The following is a 20,595-nucleotide window of genomic DNA, read 5'->3' as shown; positions in this document are numbered from 1 at the left end:
GATCTTTAAAAATGGAAAGTGCTTGAAGACTCAGCTCCAGACAATGACTAGAAAGTGCCGGGTCCCACCATGCAGCTGTTAGAAGTAAACCATTGAGATGGGAACGGGGCAGTCTGGGTTTGAAACTTCCAAGTGTGGGAGAAGAAGAAACTACAAGAAACTGCTGCAGGGTGTACTGACAAGCAATCACCAGTTCTGGTTCAGAATCAAGCCCTCTCTGGTGTAATGGGGGACAGAGATTGTTCCACCCAGAACCCTAATGCATAGATGGAGGCCCCATTCCTGCCAGCCCTGTTCCTCATGCAGATGAGGCACTCATCAGACACTTGCCCAAGGGCTCTTGACAACTTTTCCTGCACAGTAGGGGCAGATGGAGGCAGGCGCATGCATCAGTTGTGTTTCTGTCTTTATATAGCAAGGCACAGCCAAAAAGGACAGAGTTCAGACCCCAGGACATCAGGAGGTCTTAGATAACATGTCTAGGTACTAGGAGGTCTTAGGTAACAGCTCTGCTCACATGTCTGTCCCGACAGTCATCACTGGAGGCCTTCAAAGGCCAAGTCCAGGTCTCCAGCTGATACTCAGTCCCCTCTCCAGCGGCTCGCAGGCTGGTGTACCTGCAGTGATGGGGACTCACTGCTCACTGGGCAACTCTGGAGAGGCTGGGGAGGGTCCCTCTCAGAGCCAAGCTAAGCCGGCCTTCTCCAAGCCCTGGCCTCTGAGTCTGAGTTCTGCCCCCGGGGCCCTAACTGTGGTGGTGGCCTTTCTGCCCTGGGTATTGCCTCCTCCCTCAGGCAAGCCCCTTGTCCCTTAGGATCACATGCTCCCCCCACCTGCCTGGGAAACCTTTTTCCTCACCCTCTGTCTGGTTATCTCTAGCTCAGTGTTGAGGTCTCTGCTCCGATGTCCCTTCCTGACCTCTCTGGGGACAGTTGGTCCTCCTGCACCCAGGACGCTCTCTCTCAGCTCCTACTTTGTTTATTGGGTCATCTTTCTGCTCCCCCACCCCCGCCTCTCTACCCAGGTGGCAAGCTCCTCATGGGCAGGGCTGCTGTGGTCTTGCTCACAGCTGAGTCTCTGCCCAGCGCTTCCCTGAGAGTGAGCTCTGTGTGCGTTTGCTGACCTAATGCTACCTCAGCTTCCATGGCTTTCCTCCGCCTACGCTTCCCAACCTCAATTCCTGACCCTTTTCCTGTGCTGCTCTCCCTGCTTCAGTCAGGCTCCTCTGAAAGGCTCAGGTTGGTGGCCTGCCCTTTGCATACCACTCCATGCCAAGTGTACGGATGGGAGAGGAGACAGGGCCTGTCCCTCCCTGCCCAGGAGCTCATCCTACTTTCAGAGAGCCTTGGCCTACAGCAGCTTCAGGGTGGACCTGCTGGCCTTCCCACAGTGGTCTTCCTTCCACATTTGCCCTCACCTGCAGTGGGGAGCTTGGGTATTTGTGGCTGATGGTTTTGCTCCAGAGGCCTGACCTGCCAGCCTGCCAGGGCCCAGCACGGAAATACAAACCCATATTCTATGCCTATGGATCATTTCCAAGGTATGCAGATTTACACAGCCAGCAAAGCTGACCTCCAGGTGAGGTGGCAGGAGTTGGGCTGGGTGGGGCTGCTGGTCCTGGGCTGCTGCAGCCAGGGTCTGCTGCATCATGAAGGATGTGGCTGTGGGCCGGCAGGCATGCAGGGCTGAGGAGCGGGCTGAGCAAGAGCCCTCCTCTGCACCCGTGGTTGCCAGCGGTGGAGGTAATTATGCAGCCTGCCAGCCAACCAGAGCACTTACTCTGAGGAGGGCTGAATAGCCAGCTGGTGGCCCTGGGGTCAGGATGAGAGTTTTCCAGTGGGAATTGCTTTTATCTTCAATAAGGCGTCATTAGCCCATGTGAGAAGCAGGGGCTCCCCTCACACCCAATTGCTCATCCAGTGATTAGGGATGTCTGGACTGGGGATGTTCAGCTGCCCTGCTCCAGCCAGGCTGATGCTTCTCTACCAGGGGCCCCAGCAAGGCACTTCCTCTGCCCCTATTTTCTCCAGGCCCCCTGGCGGCATGCAGAGACCCTCTGGGATCACTGGCCACAGCTTCATGTCTGGACTCCTCTGCTTGCCCAAGGTATTCTCCATGTCCTTCATGCCCTCAATGAACAACACTGACCAAGGCCTCCCTGGGTGACATTCCCCATGCTGCACAGGAGTGCAGGATGAGTGAAGCAGCCTCTATCCTCAGGGAGCATGCGGTCTAAAGGGGGAAGGACAACAATGGCATGGCACAGGGTGATGGGGCACACACAGAAATCTTCATCATCACCCTCACCGCCACCATCATTGACTTGGTTAATGTTTGCCTAACACTTACTATAGGCAAAGTCTCATGCTAATCACTTTACATTAAGTAGCTCCTTTAGTCCTCAATAACCCTGTGCATGGTTGTTATTCCCATTTTACAGATGGGAAACTTAAAGCCCAGTTTAACCTCCGGTAGGGAGCTGTCCAAAGTCACACAGTTAGTCGCAGAATAAAGATTCAAAACCAGGTCTAGCTTGGACTCTGGAGTCCACACTCTTAATGATCAGGCCACAGCCTTGTTAACCGAGGGCTGTGGGCACACAGAGGAAGATGTGTGGGGCTTGGTGGAGGAAAAAGAAATTGAGGAAGACCTTCTGGAGGAGAAGACCATTGAGTTGGGGCTTGAAGTTAAGGGAAATCACTGTGAGGACAGTGAGATTCTCTTCAATGGAGAATGCAGATGTGTTGCAAAGTTTGTTTAAATGCATGAGAAAGTTCTAGAATCAGACACGCCCATTGAATCCTGACTCTGCTACCTGCTGACTACGTAACCTTGGGTTAGCTACTTCTCTGAGTTTCAGTTTCTTCATCTGTGAAATTGGACATAGTGTACAGTGCTGACACATGTTAAATGCTGGGTATCACTTTATACAACTGGAGTACGAAGAGCCTATTACTAACCACAGCAATCCTGACAAGCAAAGTCATTCAAATGGAACACTGACTGTGAACCCCATCCTCCAGTGCTGGCCTCAGGAGCTCACATGGCAGTCTTCTTGAAGCCCTCTCTATACACTTGAAGTCAGGACAACAACCCCACTTCTGTCTCTGGGCGGAGGTGGTGAGATCACCCCTTCTGTCTTCCAATTTTCAATTCCTCCCTTGGCCACTCCAGCTTTAACTGTATTGTGCCCTTGAGAAAATGAGGGACCAAGGGCAGTGAATCAGTTCTTCGGCCACTTTATTTGTAAATCCTGTGTGACAAAACCAGTGTCTTCCTTTGGGGTAGGGGGAGTCATTGGCACCTATAGTCTTGGCTTCAGTCAAAACTGAGACCAGCTCATAGGCATTGCTTGCTCTTCAAATTCAAGAGCCGAGTAAATTCAGATAAAATTTTTGATGAACCCCATGCTATTTAAAATCTTGTTACTTACTATCCAAAACTCAGGAATGAAAGGGAGTAGAACAAAGCAATATCCTCGCTATCTAAACTCCTTGTCTGAACTCACCCTACCCGGATAAAGAGCCAGATAGATCTGGGTAGCGAGGATGCTTACGGTTGCTTATTTTACCATCCTGCTCAATACAGGGTGGGTGTGAGGATTGGCTGAGATAGAGTGTATGGAAGTCTGGTATGGGGCCAGGCACTATTAGTTCCAGAGGATAGTGGCGTGGTAAGTGAAGCTGCACCATCCTTTCACTTAGCAGCAGAGATGGTGAAAAAACAGCTGTAAATTCATCAGATGACCATATCATCTGTTTCATAGAGTTGCCCTGGCTGTAGTGGTAGTGCTGTAGATTAAAACACTGTTTTCCTTTCTGCTTGCCTGGAGTTTACACATGTCAGAGGTGAGGAAGGGTGTCTGGTTCCCCGGCATTCAGCACCCCAGGTCCTCCTGACACTCTGCCTGTGTGGTCCCAGGACATTAACACGTGAAACCCTTTATCCTGCACTGCTAGCTGCTCAAAACCTTCCCATGCATCCAACACATTTGTGGGTTTTGCTCTCACAGGAGTAATTAAAAGGACAACTATTTTCTAAAAAGCAGAAGAAACTTGCAATGAATTTAAAGTGAGAAAAATCCTTGTTTTAATAATGTGTTTTCCCCGATCCCAACCTGAGCGTTCAGGACAGTGCAAAAACCATGCATTATTGAGAAGCTTTTTAGATGAGCAACTTTGAGGTTAATTTACTGTGATGAACAGACAGGACCAGCACACACCTTGCTTATGGTGACCCTGGAGCCTGGGTCTCTGCCATGGCAGGGACAGGTGGCACTACTCCTTGTTGGGCTGGTGGGAGGTGGTGTGGGGAACGGGAGACAGAAGGCATGTGCTGGAGAAGGACACTGAGCCTTTAGTTCCTAGATCAGCCTGTGGTTTGGGAAGCCAATACAATGCAAAGAGAATGTTTAGTTGACAAAAGGAGGAAGAGGGGGCACCCTCATGTTTCATTCCTGTCCCTGTACAGACAGAGGCAATTGGGAGGCTTGGCTTCATCTGACAATCAGAAAGAGACTTAACTGACTCCCATGACTAGGCACTGCCTGCCACCCTGGAGGAGAGTCACCTGTTCCTCACAGCCAGTAAGGGGGTGCAGCCCCATCACGAACCAGCTCAGCACAGACAGCCACCAGTGTGGGACTCCTAGCATCAGCCCCCGCCGGCTACAGACTGTGGCAAACATGGCCCAGCCAGGGCCAGGCCAGCTGCACGGGAAGACATGATTTAGGAGACCTCTCCCACAAACCTCAAAAACTGATAAATACAACTTCCTTCTCTGGGGAAAACAGCCCCAAACCCAACATCCTTTAGTAAAGTGATTGACTCTGCATCGGTAGGTTACAGAGCTGGAGTCACCCCACAGACCTCACCCTGCCTTACACCCAAGGACGCCAGCAAAATAGAGACTAGAAAATAAAATGCTAATGCCTCAACCTCTGCCAGCCCATCAGCTCTAGTTTTTAAAATTACATCCAGAATGTTGTTGCTGAAATGTTTGAGATATTACTTTCTGGGTTTTAGTGAGATTTCTTTAATGCCCATCGATTGCTGGGTAATAACTTGTACCTATATGTCTCATTTCAATTACCTATTTAAAATTCGCTGAACCATAAATCTATTCCCAGAGCTATGGGAATTTAGTTTAGAGTTCCTGTGACTTTGAAAAACCATTGATCCCCATATGCTCCAAGTGGCTGCATGTCAAGCCTTTATAGTGGGGGTTAACTCATTTTGCGGCTTCCTTAATGGCTGCGAGTTTACGTTTTATTGCATATCTATTATTTGGGCTGGGCTGTGATGAATGGTTTGGCTGTCTGGTTCAAAACAAGTCCAAGGCGACAGCAGAATCTAATTTGTTTTAAAAATGATGATTATAAAGCTTTCCAAATAATAATCCAGGAACGAAGGGAGCTGACACCACATTGCTCTGTATGAGACATGTGGCTGGAGGTCAGGTAATGACGTCCTTCCCTTTCCAGGGTAGCTCATGTTTATAATGACCGTACTAAGGAAGCTGGAGAGGCCTCTTCTTTCACCATAGGCAATAGGGATGCTTCCATTTCCTTGAGAGCAAAGCCAAGAGCTTGCTGTTTGGCCCCAGACCCATTCATGGGAACTGTGCTCATAAAGCAGAGGCTGCTGTGGTACCAGGCACCAAGATGGTGCCCAAGCAGTGCCATTATCTGCTTAATGATGGCATCCTGGGACATTAGGTAATGATGCCCGGTATGCCCTGCAAATCCCTGAAGTCCAGTCTTGGCCTCTGGCTCTAAAAATGCACTGAGCTTTTCCTTCATAACTCCTTTGGCAGAGGGGTCTGGGTTCAGAAAGCGTTTTTGGGAATGTCTTGGAATTATCCCCAGAAAACATGTTGCTGCTTTCCTGACTTGGAGAGCTGCTGTTCCTGTAACCTGCCCTAGCTGCTCGAGCCTACTCTTGCTCATGTTCCATGGAATCATCAAGGAGTCTCAGTGTGGAGAGGTGGGTGGGGAGGATATTGCCAGAAGTAGACTCCGAGGGCAGGAGAGAGGGTCTTGTCCAGTGATATGTAGGTCAATGTTTAACAACCGGCTCGCTAGAGAAGAGAAAATGTCCCCCCTTCCCTTTTTTGGTAGCATATGTGTGGTGTGAATTTCTATGATGTAAATATTCCCAATGTGGCCAATTTAACGTGACCAAGTGTTTAACTGCTTGCAAAATTCCTGAAAATTTAACAATGGGCTCTCGTGAACCAGGTGTGGGGAGTTGTGGATACTTCCACACATTCCAAATGTATTTCCAGATGTATTTCTGGAAATAATCTCTTTGGCCCACAAGACAAACACCTCCACAGCAGGATAAGTCTACCAGTCACTCTCACCTTATTATGAACCAGCACAGGCAGGCATGAGTTTGATTAGTGGGCAGGGAGGAGGATGATGGGTACCCTGCACAGTCACAGTAAATCAAGCAAAGTCCTGGAACTGGGGGGTGGGTGGACTTTGGTACTAAGGATGATATGAACTAGAAAGGTCCCTGAAACCAGGTCAAGCTCATGGACACTTCCTATAGGGAAGAATCATACTTGTTTCTCTCCTCTTATGTCATCCAAGTACCTCTCTATTTGCCACAAGAGCCCTGCTTGCCAACAAATCACAAGGATCCCTCTTCAGGCCTTGTGAAGGTGTGGAATAGCAACAGCCCAAAGAGATGTCACTCTGAAGCAGGAATACTTTGCTGGAAACAGGACTCCAGGTAAAGGCTGGGGTTGAGGGAGGATGCCAGGCTCTGTGGCTAAGGGCCCCTGGGGGTGGGGTGGGCTTGCACCCACCTCCTGAATGCCAGGGCTTGCACTTAGGAACTGTGAGCTGGCAGGTCACACCCAAGGGTATATGCATTGCCCACTTTAAGCACAGCTTGAATATCTTCTAACGTAAGGGGCTTCATCTCTTTTGGGCCAAGGATGTCTCCTCTAGTCTCCAGTGTGGGCCCAGCACTGCCCTTTCCTCTCCCCTCTGCTGACCCCTGCCTGGAGCTACACAGGGCTCTTGTATCTTGCATTTCTTGTAAGTCCTGTCCCAGCACCGCCTCTGGTTAATGTAATCTCTTGGAAGATCACCTTAGTAAAAGATACAGGTCCTGAAGGCACCCATCCACTTGCACATGCACCAGGCACTCCCTGGAGGGGCACTCAGAGTGCCTCCTGTTTTCAAAGAGCACCCACTTTCCCTTCTTCTCCAGGGATCCCCTGCCTCTCTTCACTTTGGACCCTCACTCTCCATTGTCCTTGGGTAGTCACTGCTCCCTGCTGCTGCAGGGTCAAGCCTCCAGGCCCTCCTGCAGGGTGTTTTCCTCCAGGCAGGGCTCCCCACATGGCCAGGCCGTAGCCTGAGGATAGCCCTAAAACCTGCTTCCTTCTCCTTCAGTCATAGAACCCCCAAGGGGGTGCTCACAGTGCCCTCACGGCTATGCTTCAATTACAGTCCTGGCCCCTCAAAGAGCGAGAAAAATCTTTATTCAAAAGGAACAGGGCAAGCCCTCTCTGGCCCTATCCACTCTCCATTTAGTCTTTTCTTAAAGCTCAGGCTTGTTGCAAAACAAATTCAACAGCTTTTCTCTGTATAAGAAACCAACCTGGGAGACAACTGAGGACAGACTCCAGGCACCCAACAACAGCATTTTGGTGCAGGAGTGCCTGCGGAAATAAGCCCTTTTCCCACTAGGACCCAACTTACGGAAGGCCATGTAGAACTCGCGGAGAGTCAGGGAACTGTCACTGTTGTAGTCGTCAAATCGGAGGAGGTCACCTGGTGAGCAACCAAGTAAGTCTTCATCCAGGTCCTGCTTCTTCAGCACATGCTGTGGGGTGAGGAGGAGAACAAGGCCAGAGTCAGGTGAGTTTAGTCACGGGCATTGATGAAAATGACTCAGGCAAAGAGCGAATCCAGGGACAGTTCAGTGGGCCTTGAGGGGTACCTGAAGCTCTTTGGTTTTGTCTTGTCTGACTCCTTCATTTTATGGATGAGAAAACTGGGCCTCAGAGAGGGGAAGTGGCTTCCCCAGGTTCACACAGTGCTTGGGGCAGAGTCTACACTAGAGCGCAGGTGTGTCTTTTCCCTGTCTAGGCAGACAGACCAGACAGTCTGAGATGGGAATCCTTGAGGCCACCTGCTCTACTGCTGTGTGCTATAGATGGCGAGACAGGAGAGAAAAGGCCCCATCAGATAAACCCAGCAAACCGTGGCTGAACTCAGTGTGTGGACAGAGCTCCACCAGCTTCCAGCTGCGTAGAGCTGGAGGTCACTGCAGCATCATGCACCCACCCACCACCCATCAGCCCTTACCCATGGCAGGCAGTGCTGCCTGGACACAGCATACTCCCAGACCCCTCCGCTCTATCCACCTAGACCTGAGCTTCGCCCCTGCCTGCCCTGTCCTGCCCGGGACACAGATGTCCACCTTTGTGACTCTGGCATGGAGGCCACAGATGATATAGGCTCTTGTAAACTCCTCTCCAGCTGTGGTCTGAGCCATAGGACACAGAGGCCTGCCCAGCACCATCAGCCACATGTCCCAAGGTAACTAAGGGTAGAAATTCTAGGCACCCTCACTCAGCTGGAGCTACAGCCAGAGGCGAGTGTGCTTGGAACTGAAGGTCTTGCAGGGAAAATGCTCAGAAGGAAATCTCAGAAGAAAGAAAATGATTTTGTTTTATTTTGGTGCGGGGGGAGGGAGGCAGAGGCATTTTCTCTTTATTTAACATTCTCAGCTTGGTCTGCTGTATTAAAGGCAATTTAATGTGATAATGTTAAAAAAATGACCCTTCACCAAGCAAGTAAGAGTGTTCGATAAAAGGGAGATCAACCATAACGCCTGAGATCAATCTTCTGAAGATGGAAATTTCCCTTTGTCTATTTCTGCATTGGAAATTGATTAACTTTTTATAGGACTGACGAGTTTTTTCCCAGCACCTTTGATTCAGTGTCAAGGAAAGGCCCACTTTAGCCGGGCTCTGCTTGGCAGATTTATGAAATGGACTTTAACTATATTAAATTTTAAAGAGGAAATCATTGTCCAATTACCACACTTCTTAATGGCTTCAGGTGCCTCAGGCCACATATCTGCCAGGTTAGAACGAAGTGCCTGGTAAGGTTCTGTTTACCTGGAGCTGTGTGGGCCTGGATACCAGATCTCACAGCGGCCTCTGTTAAAGACAAGCTGATGCCACCTGCCCTTGGTGCTCCCTGCTCGGTAGTTTGAGGAATTGCCAGGTGGTTCTTCCTGCAGGTAGCTGTAACTATCAGGACCTGGGATTTTCCCAGAGCAGCCTGAGTCACCTGTAGGTCCCTGGACCTGCCCCTTGGGGTCTTAGCCAGAGCTGAGGCCTAGTGCTGATGGAGGTGGTGACATGCTGGCAGGGTGGTTGCCCTGGAGCCCATGGGCAGCAAGCCTCCTGGGATGCAGGCCTTGAATGGGCTTGCGTGAGCCGCTCAGGTATGGGTGAGCAGAGCAGAGTCATCTGAGATTCCCAACGTGCTTCCTGGAAGCAGGCTCAGGACTGCCTGGAACAGAGGGCCTACATTCCAAAGCTTCTGGTGGCTGCTCCTTACTAGGGTTCTGTGGGTACTTGCTGTCCCTACAGACCTTCAAGGAACCATGCGGTGCCTCTTGGTGGGAGCCATTCTCCCCAGGGAGATTCCGAGTGCTCTGAGGAGAGCAGGTGCATGCATGTCAGCCTGCCAGGGTTTTATCTCAGTTCTATCATGTTCCAGGCAGTGAACAACTCAGGCAAGTTGTCTGATTTCTTAGAGCCTCAATTTCCTCATCTGAAAATATCTGTGAAGTGGGATAATAGTAGTCTCCTCCTTACAACAGAGGATGGTCAAAAGATTTAAGGAGGAAATAATAATAATAATGATGATGATGCCAACAATACTGATGACTCTCTCTATTGAAGCACACCATGTGGCCAGGCATGGTGGCTCACACCTGTAATCCCAGCACTTTGAGAGGCCAAAGTGGGCAGATCACCTGAGGTCAGGAGTTTGAGACCAGCCTCGCAAATATGGTGAAACCACATCTCTACTAAAAATGCACAAATTAGCTGTGTGTGGTGGTGTAAGCCTGTAATTCCAGCTACTTGGGAGGCTGAGGCACAAGAATGGTTTCTGCCCGGGAGGCAGAGGCTGCAATGAGCCAAGACTGTACTGCTGCACTCCAGCCTGGGTGACAGAGCGAGACCACGTCTAAAAAAAAAAAAAAAAAGAACAAAAGAAAGAAACATACCACATGCCAGGTACCACTCTAAGGCATTCACTGTCTTAGCTCATTTAACCCTCATGATGACCCTGTGAGGTTCACAGATGAACACAGAGGCACAGCAAAACGACATTGTCTCCCACGGTCCACTAGCTCATACATGCTGGAGGCAGCACTTCACCTTAGGCAGTTTGACTCTAAAGTCTGCATTCTTTGCCACTATCCTACATAACAATGAACCCTTCTGAGTTTATTAATCACAGGTCAAGGGCCTAGCTCAATGTCAAGCACATGGCTCAATGAATGCTAGGGCACTCCCCACCCCACTTCCTCCCAATGACTGGGCCACAACCTTGAGAAGGTCCCTGTGCCATGTGGAAGATTTCTTTAAATTGGCATCAAAGGTGGGGACCTGTCTTTATTATCCATCCACTGGGTGGGCAGTCTGTGGTCACAAGAAAAGAGCTGCCCACCGTCCCCCACCACCCAACTTGGGGAGGCTGATCTCACTCTCCTTGCAGATCTTGCACCTGCTTGGTGTGGCTCTAGGGCTCCAGACCCATAGAAACAAACCAGTAAGCAGAAGTAGGAATGCAGGCCCCTTCAGCCCACCCCAGCTTTTCTACCATCAGGACTCTACAGGCTCCTCCTGCAACTGGCAGTGGCTGTGGCCCCAGTGAGTGAGGTCACTCTTTCCTTGCTTTCTATGCTGCAGACACTAACTACCCCTGCACCACCCTGTAGCTCAACAAAGGACATGTGTGCTGTGTTAACACTGCAGTCTCGGGGGAGGGAGGCAAACCGCAGGGTGTAAAGCAAGTGTTTTCCCAAATGAGGGCAGGGCTTGGTGAGGGTCAACGGGTAGACACAGGGCTTTCTGCAAACAAGCAGGCTGAGGTTTGGGTTCTTGATCTTTGGATACCAAGGAGCAGTACTGTCCTAAGGTATAAGACTTGGGGACTTCCAGGTTATAGCTCCAATGGTGTTCAATGGAAACCAAGCACTGGTTCCTTGTAACTTTTCTGCTGAGTAACTAATCCTGCTCAACGAAGAAAAGATTGATTTCCCAGTCAAAATATGAGAGACCAGGCCCTCTGAAGTGAGTGTTTTGCCAGATAGCTGAGAGGGCCTGTGAAAGCTTGTTTGTAAATAGAGGCTGAAGGTGGCTGGTGGGAAGAAGAACCTGACCTCATTTTGTTTGTGAGATGTTCTCAGAGATATTGAACACACACTCTTAGATACCCGGAGTGGGGGTTGGGAAATGGAAAACTGGATTCCTCCATAATGTGACTTTCACTGAACGCCATGCCCACCTGAGCCAGTTCAGAGCTGCTGAGATGGCCATTGCCATCTGCATCTAAGTCCCTGAACAGAGATTCCACCAGGAGGCGCTTCTGGGAGGCAGGGTCTTGTCTGCTGTCTCCTTCCTGGAGTGGCTGCAGGCGGGTCTGGAGCGCCAGAAGGACATTCTTCAAGCGGGCATAGCCGGCTATGGTGCACGTGTCACCTGAAAGAGAAGGTGAGGTTATTATAATGAGACTTATCCCGTGGTCTTGAGAGAACGCTCTTGCCGCTGGTCCATTCATCCATATCACTCACAAATAGGCACTGGGCATTCACTATGTGCAGCGCATGGTGCAACTGTAGTCAATGGGACTTGTTTGTGTTCTGCTCACCAATTTATCCCATAAATATTGATCGAACATGGAATGCATGCTACACATGATGCAAATGCTGGAGGAAACCGGTTTGTCCATCTGACAAATATTTATTGAGCACCTACTACAAGCCAGACTAGAGTAACTGCCAGATGGAATGGGAAATCCTTCCAGCAGAATATATAGCGGCAGCCCCACAGAGGTTTTAGGAAAGCCGCCCCCAATTCCATTTTGTAATCGCTGGTTTTTGCCTTAATCCTACCTTAAAGGCTGCTTTTGAATACTTGGCCTCCTAGATTAGGGAGTTTTAGTTAACAGGACTAATAAGCCCTGCTTATGTTAATTAGGTACCCTCCCAGAGCTGGATTACTTCAAAACAAACATATACACAAGTCTATGACCAAGAAACAAAAAGCAGCTTTACAACATTAAAACCAAAGCACACAGCTCGTTTTATCCCAAGCGTGCTTGCTGAACGGCAGCAGAACCGTGCAGTGTCTGGGCAAGTAAGGCCTGGGATGCACTGCAGCATGGCATAGTTTATCTTGCTGGTGACGGGCTTCTAGGATGGACACTACGCAGGGCATGGCCTGTACACTGGGGCTGCAGGAGTGTCAGCAGAGAGGGCAGCCCCTCCAGCCCCACTTCCCATCTCCCCGGGGGATGAGTACTTTCAGCGCCTGGCTTTGCTGGATCCTGGAGAATGGGCACAGGCTCCTCACTGGCCATTCCAGGTTGAAGGCCAATGGGTTGATGGAGCCTGGGGCTCTTCTCTTTAATTCCAAGGCCAGTTTAGGGCCTGAGGTAATATCCCAGAGTTGAAGAGTCAATAGGAAGAAGTGCTAGAGAGCATGGGCTCTGAGGTCCCCTGGGTTTGAGCTCCAGCTCTGCTGCCATCATGCATGTAGCCTTGGGCAGGGTGTCTCAGTGATCTCATCCGTGAAACGGAGATACCAGTGTCTCCCACACGGGGTCGTTACGAGGATTAAATAAGATGTGCACATACAGGCCTTTGCACCGGCGTGGCACCCAGTAAGGGCTCATAACATGATAGCTACTCCCTCCCTTGTCATTATGGGAACCACATTTACTGAAGAGCAACTGTCAGGGAAGCTACTGGGGGGAAAGGGGTGATGGGGAAGTCTGTCCGTTTCTTTCTTCTACCCTTCCTCTTTTCCTCCTTCATACCCTCCCTCCTTCCCTCCCTTGATAAGCCTGGACAGCCCAACCACTTTTTCTTGTGCTTGTTTGTATTTCTAGATTTTCTTCTAATTTGGGGTCAATTGATTTCCGCCAGAAACAGATGCCCATTACCATTTCCTCCTGCATGTTTATTTAGAAAAAAATCAATTGTTGTGTTCAATATAATCAGATCTATTTGCTCTCTGGGAGTCTTTGTGCTCTGACAAGAATGCCTCTCTCCCACCCCTTCACCTTGCTCGCATCCCTCTTTTGACTAGTAGGATATTGATTCCTGAGAGTTCTTGGGGCCTCCAGTTGGCAAACCCAATTCTCAAGTCTGTAGAGCTACATGGCATTGAAAACAGTGGCTTTGTCCCCCTACAAAACTTGCTGGGTTCTTCCTTTTTCTAGGCCTGGATAAGGATCAGTTTGGGGGAAAGGGAGGAAGAGTGTTGCCCGAGTCCAGCTCCTCACTGCCTGAAAGAGGCTGAAATTTGGTCCTGGCAAACGGACCAGAAGTGGGGGTACAGAATGAAAGTGGAGGTGGGGCTGGCCGCTGGGGTAAATGGAGATGGATGTGTGCCTGTGTGGAGGGTCTGCAGGAGCCAGCACTGGGGGTGCTCCCAGGACTTCCTGGAGTGGGGGGCGTTTATATCCAGATACTGAAAAAGTGATGTACACAGCAGGTGGATATGGTGTCAGGAAGAGGCTGTACTCAGATATGCTGGTGAGTAATCAGGCTCCAAAGAACATGCCACAGCAGCGCAACCTGAAGGTAAGGCCAGGCTGGGTCAGAAGGGCAGGACACCCCATCCTTGCAGATCCCCCCCAACCTTCCTCCTGGACCTTGGTGGGGTGTAAACCACTTCTGAGCTGCCAGCTGCCCTGGGCAAGATTCCCTTCTGGAGCCTCTTGTTTCATCTCAGGACCCCAGTGGCCAGGTCGGCCTAGGCATGGAGAGTGCCCTGGAAGTTCTTGGGATCACCAGCTGGCAAACCCGTTTCCCAAGTCTGTAGAGCTACATGGTGTAGCTGGGGTCCCCCTGTGAGCAGCGGTCTGCAGCTAGACACCTCCAACACCGGCAGGCAGGGGAAACCATCCAGGCGGGTCTTGCTGGGATGGAAGTGGGGTGCTGCGGCATCCTCCCCAGGCTCGGCCCCTCCTCACATCCTCACAGCTGCCCGTGAGCACAGACTTCTGGCTGCTTCACCCTGGCAACTGCCCAGCAGACACCTTCTGGTCAGGAAGGTATGTGCAGCTCTAGAAGTCAATCATCTGGGGGAGAGGGGTGGGTCCCCCAGGTCTCCAGCATCAGCTCCCTGAGCCCATGGTCCCACCCCCTGCTAGGGCCCACACTGGCCAGGCCCCTTCTGTCCTTTTACCAGCGTTTATTTACATACTGTGTGCCTGATGCTGGGCAGCTTCTAGTCCTGGGCACTGTGGGTGCCTGTGGTGGGAGGCCAAGGGAGGGATGTTCAGGATGAGACCTGTAGGATGAGGAGTTGTGGGAGGAAGCAGAGGGAAGAGCAGGCCAGGAGCAGGACTGTGTGTGTAGGAGCTGTGGTGCGGCACGTCTGGAGACTGGTGAAAGCTGGTGTGGCTGGACTGGAGGGGCTGAGTCAGGTGGAGAGTGAAACAAGACAGGCAGGAGAGGGCAGTGGGGTAACCCAGGCAGAGCCTCCAAGGCCGTGGGGCGGTGTGTGGCCCCACACATCATGCTGTTCAAAACTTCCTTTGTCATTTCTTCCCTTTACTGAGGGCACTCCATCCCTGGGCCAAGCTTGCCACTGGGGTCCTGAGATGAACCAAGGGATTCCAGGAAGGGAATCTTAAATTCTTCTTTATCCCAAGAACAATTGTGCTTTAATGAGTTGCAAGAGAGAACTCTGCCCAAACTCAAATCATGAAGTCATTTGTCTGAAATTACTTAGCTCCTCTGGCGCCCAATAGCACTGGGGAAGGGCTGTGGACCCTGGAGGAAAGGTGGCCTGATGGTGGGAACTCTGCTTCTGTGCAGATGATCACTCAACATCCCAAAGTCCAAACTCTCTTTCTGGGAAGGATTTTGATCCTTCATCTCTAAGGGCTGCCCTCTTGGTGGCTCCCTGCCTTCACTCCCTGCCTCTGTCATCCGAATTCCATAGGGCTTATGGTGGGGTGGGGGAAGGAAAACTTCCTTCCTTGCCTTCTTCCAGCCCCCAGAGGCAGGTGCCCCAAAGCTGCAGCCTCTGGCTCAGTCTCCCAGGATAGCTTTCCTCCCTCACAGCTGGCCTTGGCTTCCAGGATGGGTATCTTCCTAGCAAGGTGTGTCAAAGTCATAGGTTACCAAATTCCAGTTTTATTTTTACATTCCTACCCCCTGCTGGTTTCACTGTGGGGTCAGATAGGAGTGACTCAGCTGTGTGGAGCACTGGGCATTTTGGACACCACTGGACATGGTCTTCAGCTAAAGGCTCCCTCCTCACTTCCAGTTTCAAACATTTGTCTAATTCTAAAATAAATACATGCCCATCAAAGAACCACTTGGAAAGCGCAAATAAATATAAAGAAAGAGAAAATAAATCATCCTGAAATCTACCTCCCAGAGGCAGCTGCTGCCAACACACTGCTGGCCAGAAGTGAAGCTGGGCCCTCTCAATGAGTGACACTGAGCCCATGACTGAAATGAGCTCTTTCACGTAGTCCAGCCCTCGTCTGCTGTGCGGGCTCCAAGGTCTGTTTTCTGATCTTCCTCCTATTCTTCTCAAATTCCAATCATTTTGGGCAAGAAAGTGTCAACACCCAAGGTTCATCTCTTTCTTATCTTCACCCCAGTCAGCCCTGTCCACCTGCCCAGCAATTCCACACAGGTGACTGCAAGAGAGGCAGGGGGTATGGGGGGACCAGGGGGGACAACTTCAGCAGCAGTGATCACTGGGCATGTTCCTGCCCAGAGGCCTGGCATTGACTGTCCCCGTGGCTGGAGTGCTATTCACCCAAATCTCCACCTGGTGTACTAATCTTGGACGCTGCTTAAACATCACCTGACATAAGCTGGCACCCCTTACCTTCATCACTCTCTGTGCCCTGACGCTGTGTGTGTGGGGCCTGGCTCCCAGGGATGGAGGGAATCAGATCTCTCCAGACAAGGGCAGGGTCCAGTCTTAGCCTTGGTCCACAGGATACTTTCCTCCTTCAGAGGGAAGGACCCTGAGGTGCGTGGCAGAGGATTGGGGATCACCCCACCCCTCCCTGGTGCCCCTGTGGGTGATGGTCAAGATGATGTTGAGAATGATGGTGTCAGGCTGGGTGCGGTGGCTCACGCCTGTAATCCTAGCACTTTGGGAGGCCGAGGTGGGTGGATCACCTGAGGTCAGGAGTTTGAGAGAATGGTGCGAGAGCATGCCATGAGGAGCCCTGAGCCGGGGCCCAGATCCCATTGCCAGGGCCTCTCCAGCTTAGCCTGGGATGGGGAGACTCGGAATACAGTTGAACTTCAGCATTGATTAATCCAGAGGCGTGACTCTTCCAGAGAGAAGTTGGGATGCCTGCATATAACCTTGACGTCCATGCCTTGAGGCTCAGCAGGGGCTGCCCGGTTGGAACCCGCAGGGGACCTCCTTCATGAGTGGGCAGGACCGCCATGATTTGGACTGAAGAGGTTTCAGCCCACATGTTTGGAAAGTCATTTCAGTGTTTCCTCTGAGTCTTGCTGGTTTCCAGTTAAAGAGAAATTTGTGCTGTCACAAATAAGGGGATTTTGTTTTTGCCTTTGCGGTAACCTTGGCTAGGTCAAGCCTTACAGTGAGGTTTGGAGAATTTCAGGGAAGCCCCCTCCATAGCTGGAAACTCCCTGTGCTCTGAACACAGCTACCCTTTCTCATGCTGCTCCACTCCCTTCCTGTCTTAGGCCCAATCTACCTCGTCTGTAGGAAGCCTGTCCACTTACACACACACACACACACACACACACACACACACACACACACACACACACGGGACTGCTTTCTCCCTCAGCCTTCCTTTCTGCTTGCTATGAAATCCTTTCTGGGTGAGGCTTGCCCCAGCCTTAGTTTGGGCTCCCCCAAAGCAGTCCCTGAGATGAGGATCTAGGGGCAAGCAGCATATTTGAAGATGATCCCAAGAAATGCTGGAAGGAACAGGAAGTAGACTGGGAAGGAAGAAAAGCCAACAAAGGGTACAATCATGAGTGGGTTGACGCTGTGGGCAATGGGGGTTCAATCCCATGGGGTCCTCAGAGGGACTGTGTAGAATACACTGCAGAATTGCTCCACTGAGGTGGGAGGGAGCTGGGATATTTTTCTACCAACTTCCATCCCTGTTAGCTGAGGTTGCTCTTGGAGGAATTCACCACCTCCAGCTAGCAGTTCTGGACCTCTCAAATGAGGACTGAGCACATGCCTGAGACCAGAAAATGCCCTCAGACTGAAGCTGCAGGTGCCTGGGATAGGATGCTCTTGGCAAGTGTTATGGGGAATTGTCCATCCAAGCTGCACATTACCTCTGGGGTTGACTGAGAGAAGCTGGATGGGCTGCTTTCAGCATCTGCTATGTCCCCTCAATGGGATTACACATTCTGAGCAGGCAGGGGTTGGAGTGGACAGTTCCCCATGCAGCAATACAGTATGAAATTCTTGTTGAATGAGAGGACCAGAGTCCTGTGGCTCCAGGGCAGACAGTCTCATGAAGCAGCCAGGGTGACGGGCTCACCCTGTAACAACCTTGTCTAAGGTCTTCAGGTGGATGCAGACTTCATCATAGGCTGCCATGTCTACCTGATATCAACACTGCTAATGACAGTCACCACAAGGCCAGGCAGAGCACTGGCTGGGGGATCAGGAGACCACCTGACTTTAGCTGTGAGACCTTAGGAAAGGGATTTACTCCCCTGCCCTTCCTACTCCTATTCCTTATCTTAAAATGGGGATAATAATAGCCTCTTACTGCCTTCCAGGGTCATGACATGCAAGGAAATGTGAGGACATTAGCAAGTGGTTGGCCAGGCCTGGGGTCTTCTCTTGGTGACATGGGCTCAAAGCCCCAAGGGAGGGGTATGGCTCATTTGTCTTTGTCCCCTTTACTGTGGGGTGTGGGACAGGTTGGCCACTAAATCAGTGCTCATGGTTAAACAGAAGAGAGAAGATGTCCTGATCTCCCTCCCGCCCTCCCTCCCGCCCGCCAGTGCACATGCCCCGTCTGGGGCTTCTCGGGGAGACAGGCTGCATGTCCCGGTCAGCCTGACACTGACAGCATCATTGACAGGCTCTGTGAAGAGCTCAGCCACCTTCCTGCTGGCCTGGGTGCCCTCCATGCCACAGGGCTGGCCTGGCCAGCCCCTGGCCCTGGCCTTGGGCTCCTTGCCAGCACATGCGTGGGGCTCCTCCTGCTCCCAGACCAGGCCTGCTTTGGCAGATAAAATATTGATCAGCCTGCCGAGGAGCCCAGAGTGTGATCCTATTTTCATGTCAGAACTTGGTAATGAACTACATTTATCAAGCCCGTTCTCCATGAGAAAGGTCAGTCGCAGATCCGGCTAAGTTGTTATGACACCTCATTAATCTAGTTCCCTCAATAATTGTCCCTCTTTGAAGATTCTAATGTTCTCCCATTCCCACTGCACTCCCTCCACACAGAGGAAGATGATTATAGCAGGAGAACAGGCACATCCACATTTAATTTTGGAGCAAAGGGAGATAGGTAGCAGGTAGCAGTCTCTGGAATTAAATGCCCATCAAAGAAACACTTTCTATTGCAAAACAAATGGAAGCAAGGGAGACATTGTAAATATTCCATCAGCTACTTGTGCCCCTGCCAGACTGTGCTCAAAGGGACCATCTTCATTCTGTGGCAGGTGAAGCTCCTGTTAAAGGTGTGGGTGGGACTGGGAGACTCCGAAGCGCCAAGGGGAGGGAGGCGTTGTGTAATGTGGGCAATGTGGAAGCCGCTACACAGGCCGCCAGGAGCTCAGATTCTGAGAGGGAGACAGGCCATGTGGTCAAGGCCCAGGCCTTGAATCCCAGGGGTGAGGCACCTGCATGGTGGTGGGGTGGGAAAGGGGGCTGTCTCTTGCTGCCCTGTCCTACTCTCTCACCACAAGGTATTTCTTCACCAACTCCTTCAGCCTCCCTCACCTAACACACCACTCCTGCCTAACGGGGGCCCTCGTGTGCTGCCCTGTTCTCTCCTGCCAGCCTTCTCCAGCCTTCAATTTCTGTGACTTTTTCATCCACTGTGGATCATCAGGCTCCCTGTTAGACTGTGAGCTCCTCCAGGGCAGGGCGGCCTTGCTTACAGGTGTACCCCCAGCACCTGGCCCAGCACCGCACACAGAAGGGGCTCACTCAATGTCTGTTGCCTGTATGACTGTGGAAGACGGGCGGCAACTGGGCTTGGAGAGTGGTTACAACCCTGCCCTGAGGAAGAGACAATCCCAGTCACGCTGCACCATGGTGACAGGTCTGGATCTCTGGAGGAGACTGGTGCCTGTGTCACCCATCATGTCAGTTCCTTGAGGGGCGTGCTGAGCATGTGGTACATGTGGCCATGCTCACTGAAACCCAAACCTCCATACCTCACCCAGTGGGGACACCCCAAAACCTGCAATGCTGGCTCCGTGGAGTGAACTCCAGCATGGCCAGGCTGGGGGTGGTGGCAAGGTGGTCTCTGGACATAGGTTGCATAGAAGTATGGTGGGCACAAGGCAGCTGCCTGGGAATTGCTTCTGGAGAGGAGGAGGAGGAAAGCTGTTGTCCTCTTGTCTTGGCATTGCTGGTCAGGACAGTCCTGGATCACCCTGTGAAGAGGCCAGCTGGGGCCCCTGTGCTTGAAACAGCCATCCAGGTAAGGAGGCCTGTGGGTGAGTTTGGCTATGGCACACCTTCAGGAAAGACCCTGTTTTTTGCCCCGGCTCTGATCAGTAAATGAGCAGAGCCGACCCTGTGGACCATCTGTGTTCTTGGGGACAGCTTTATACACAGGCAGAATGTGGCGTCAAGGTGGGTGGGGGGAATCCCCAGGCCACTATAAGACCGCAGCCCCACGAGTCTCCAGGGTGCTGGAATTTCCCTTCTTGGGGTCCCTGTAGTCTCAGGAGTCCCCCCTTTGAAGAATATACAAAATGTACTAGAGAGGGGAATGCAGGGCCGGGCTCAACCTCATGAAAGAGCTCAGCTGCCGCTGCTGGAAGCAATCCCTTTGGGGAGGGGGGTGTGGACCAAGGGGCAAGGGCATGGGGAAGAAAGACTTGCTTGGGTGGGGGATGGTGGGTCTGCTCCGAATGCCAACAAATGGGATGAGGATCTCTCTTCCCAAACCAGACACAGGCCATCCCTGCGGAAACCAGCCACTCTCTGGAGCCGCACTCAGTGGGCTCCAGCCCCTCTTCAGCCTGGCAGGGTGGCTAGAGCTCGGATCCCCAAACCTCACCTGAGAATCCCCAAGAGAGGCCCAGGGGAGAGACAGGACGTCCCCCATCCTCTTGGTTGCCTGTCCCCAGACATTGGCAACACTGGTTG

At 51.5% G+C, this 20,595-nt stretch overlaps 1 protein-coding gene across 3 annotated transcripts in view; it reads right to left on the bottom strand.

The window, feature by feature from the left end:
- FSTL4 (follistatin like 4) overlaps positions 1-20,595 on the bottom strand; it is a 424,691-nt gene that overhangs the window by 112,654 nt on the left and 291,442 nt on the right. For all 3 annotated transcript variants that reach the window (XM_073010695.1, XM_008014411.3, XM_008014412.3), the window contains exons 5-6: positions 11,555-11,748; positions 7,718-7,841 (exon numbers count right to left, since the gene is read on the bottom strand). In XM_073010695.1, coding sequence (XP_072866796.1) covers positions 7,718-7,841; positions 11,555-11,748 — 318 coding nt within the window. The remainder of the gene's footprint in view (positions 1-7,717; positions 7,842-11,554; positions 11,749-20,595) is intronic.

The sequence above is a fragment of the Chlorocebus sabaeus genome, chromosome 23 (assembly GCF_047675955.1).
Source record: "Chlorocebus sabaeus isolate Y175 chromosome 23, mChlSab1.0.hap1, whole genome shotgun sequence".
NCBI classification, from domain to species: domain Eukaryota; kingdom Metazoa; phylum Chordata; class Mammalia; order Primates; family Cercopithecidae; genus Chlorocebus; species Chlorocebus sabaeus.
The sequence above is the reverse complement of the archived record's forward strand: the minus strand, read 5'-3'. Positions and strand labels throughout refer to the sequence as shown.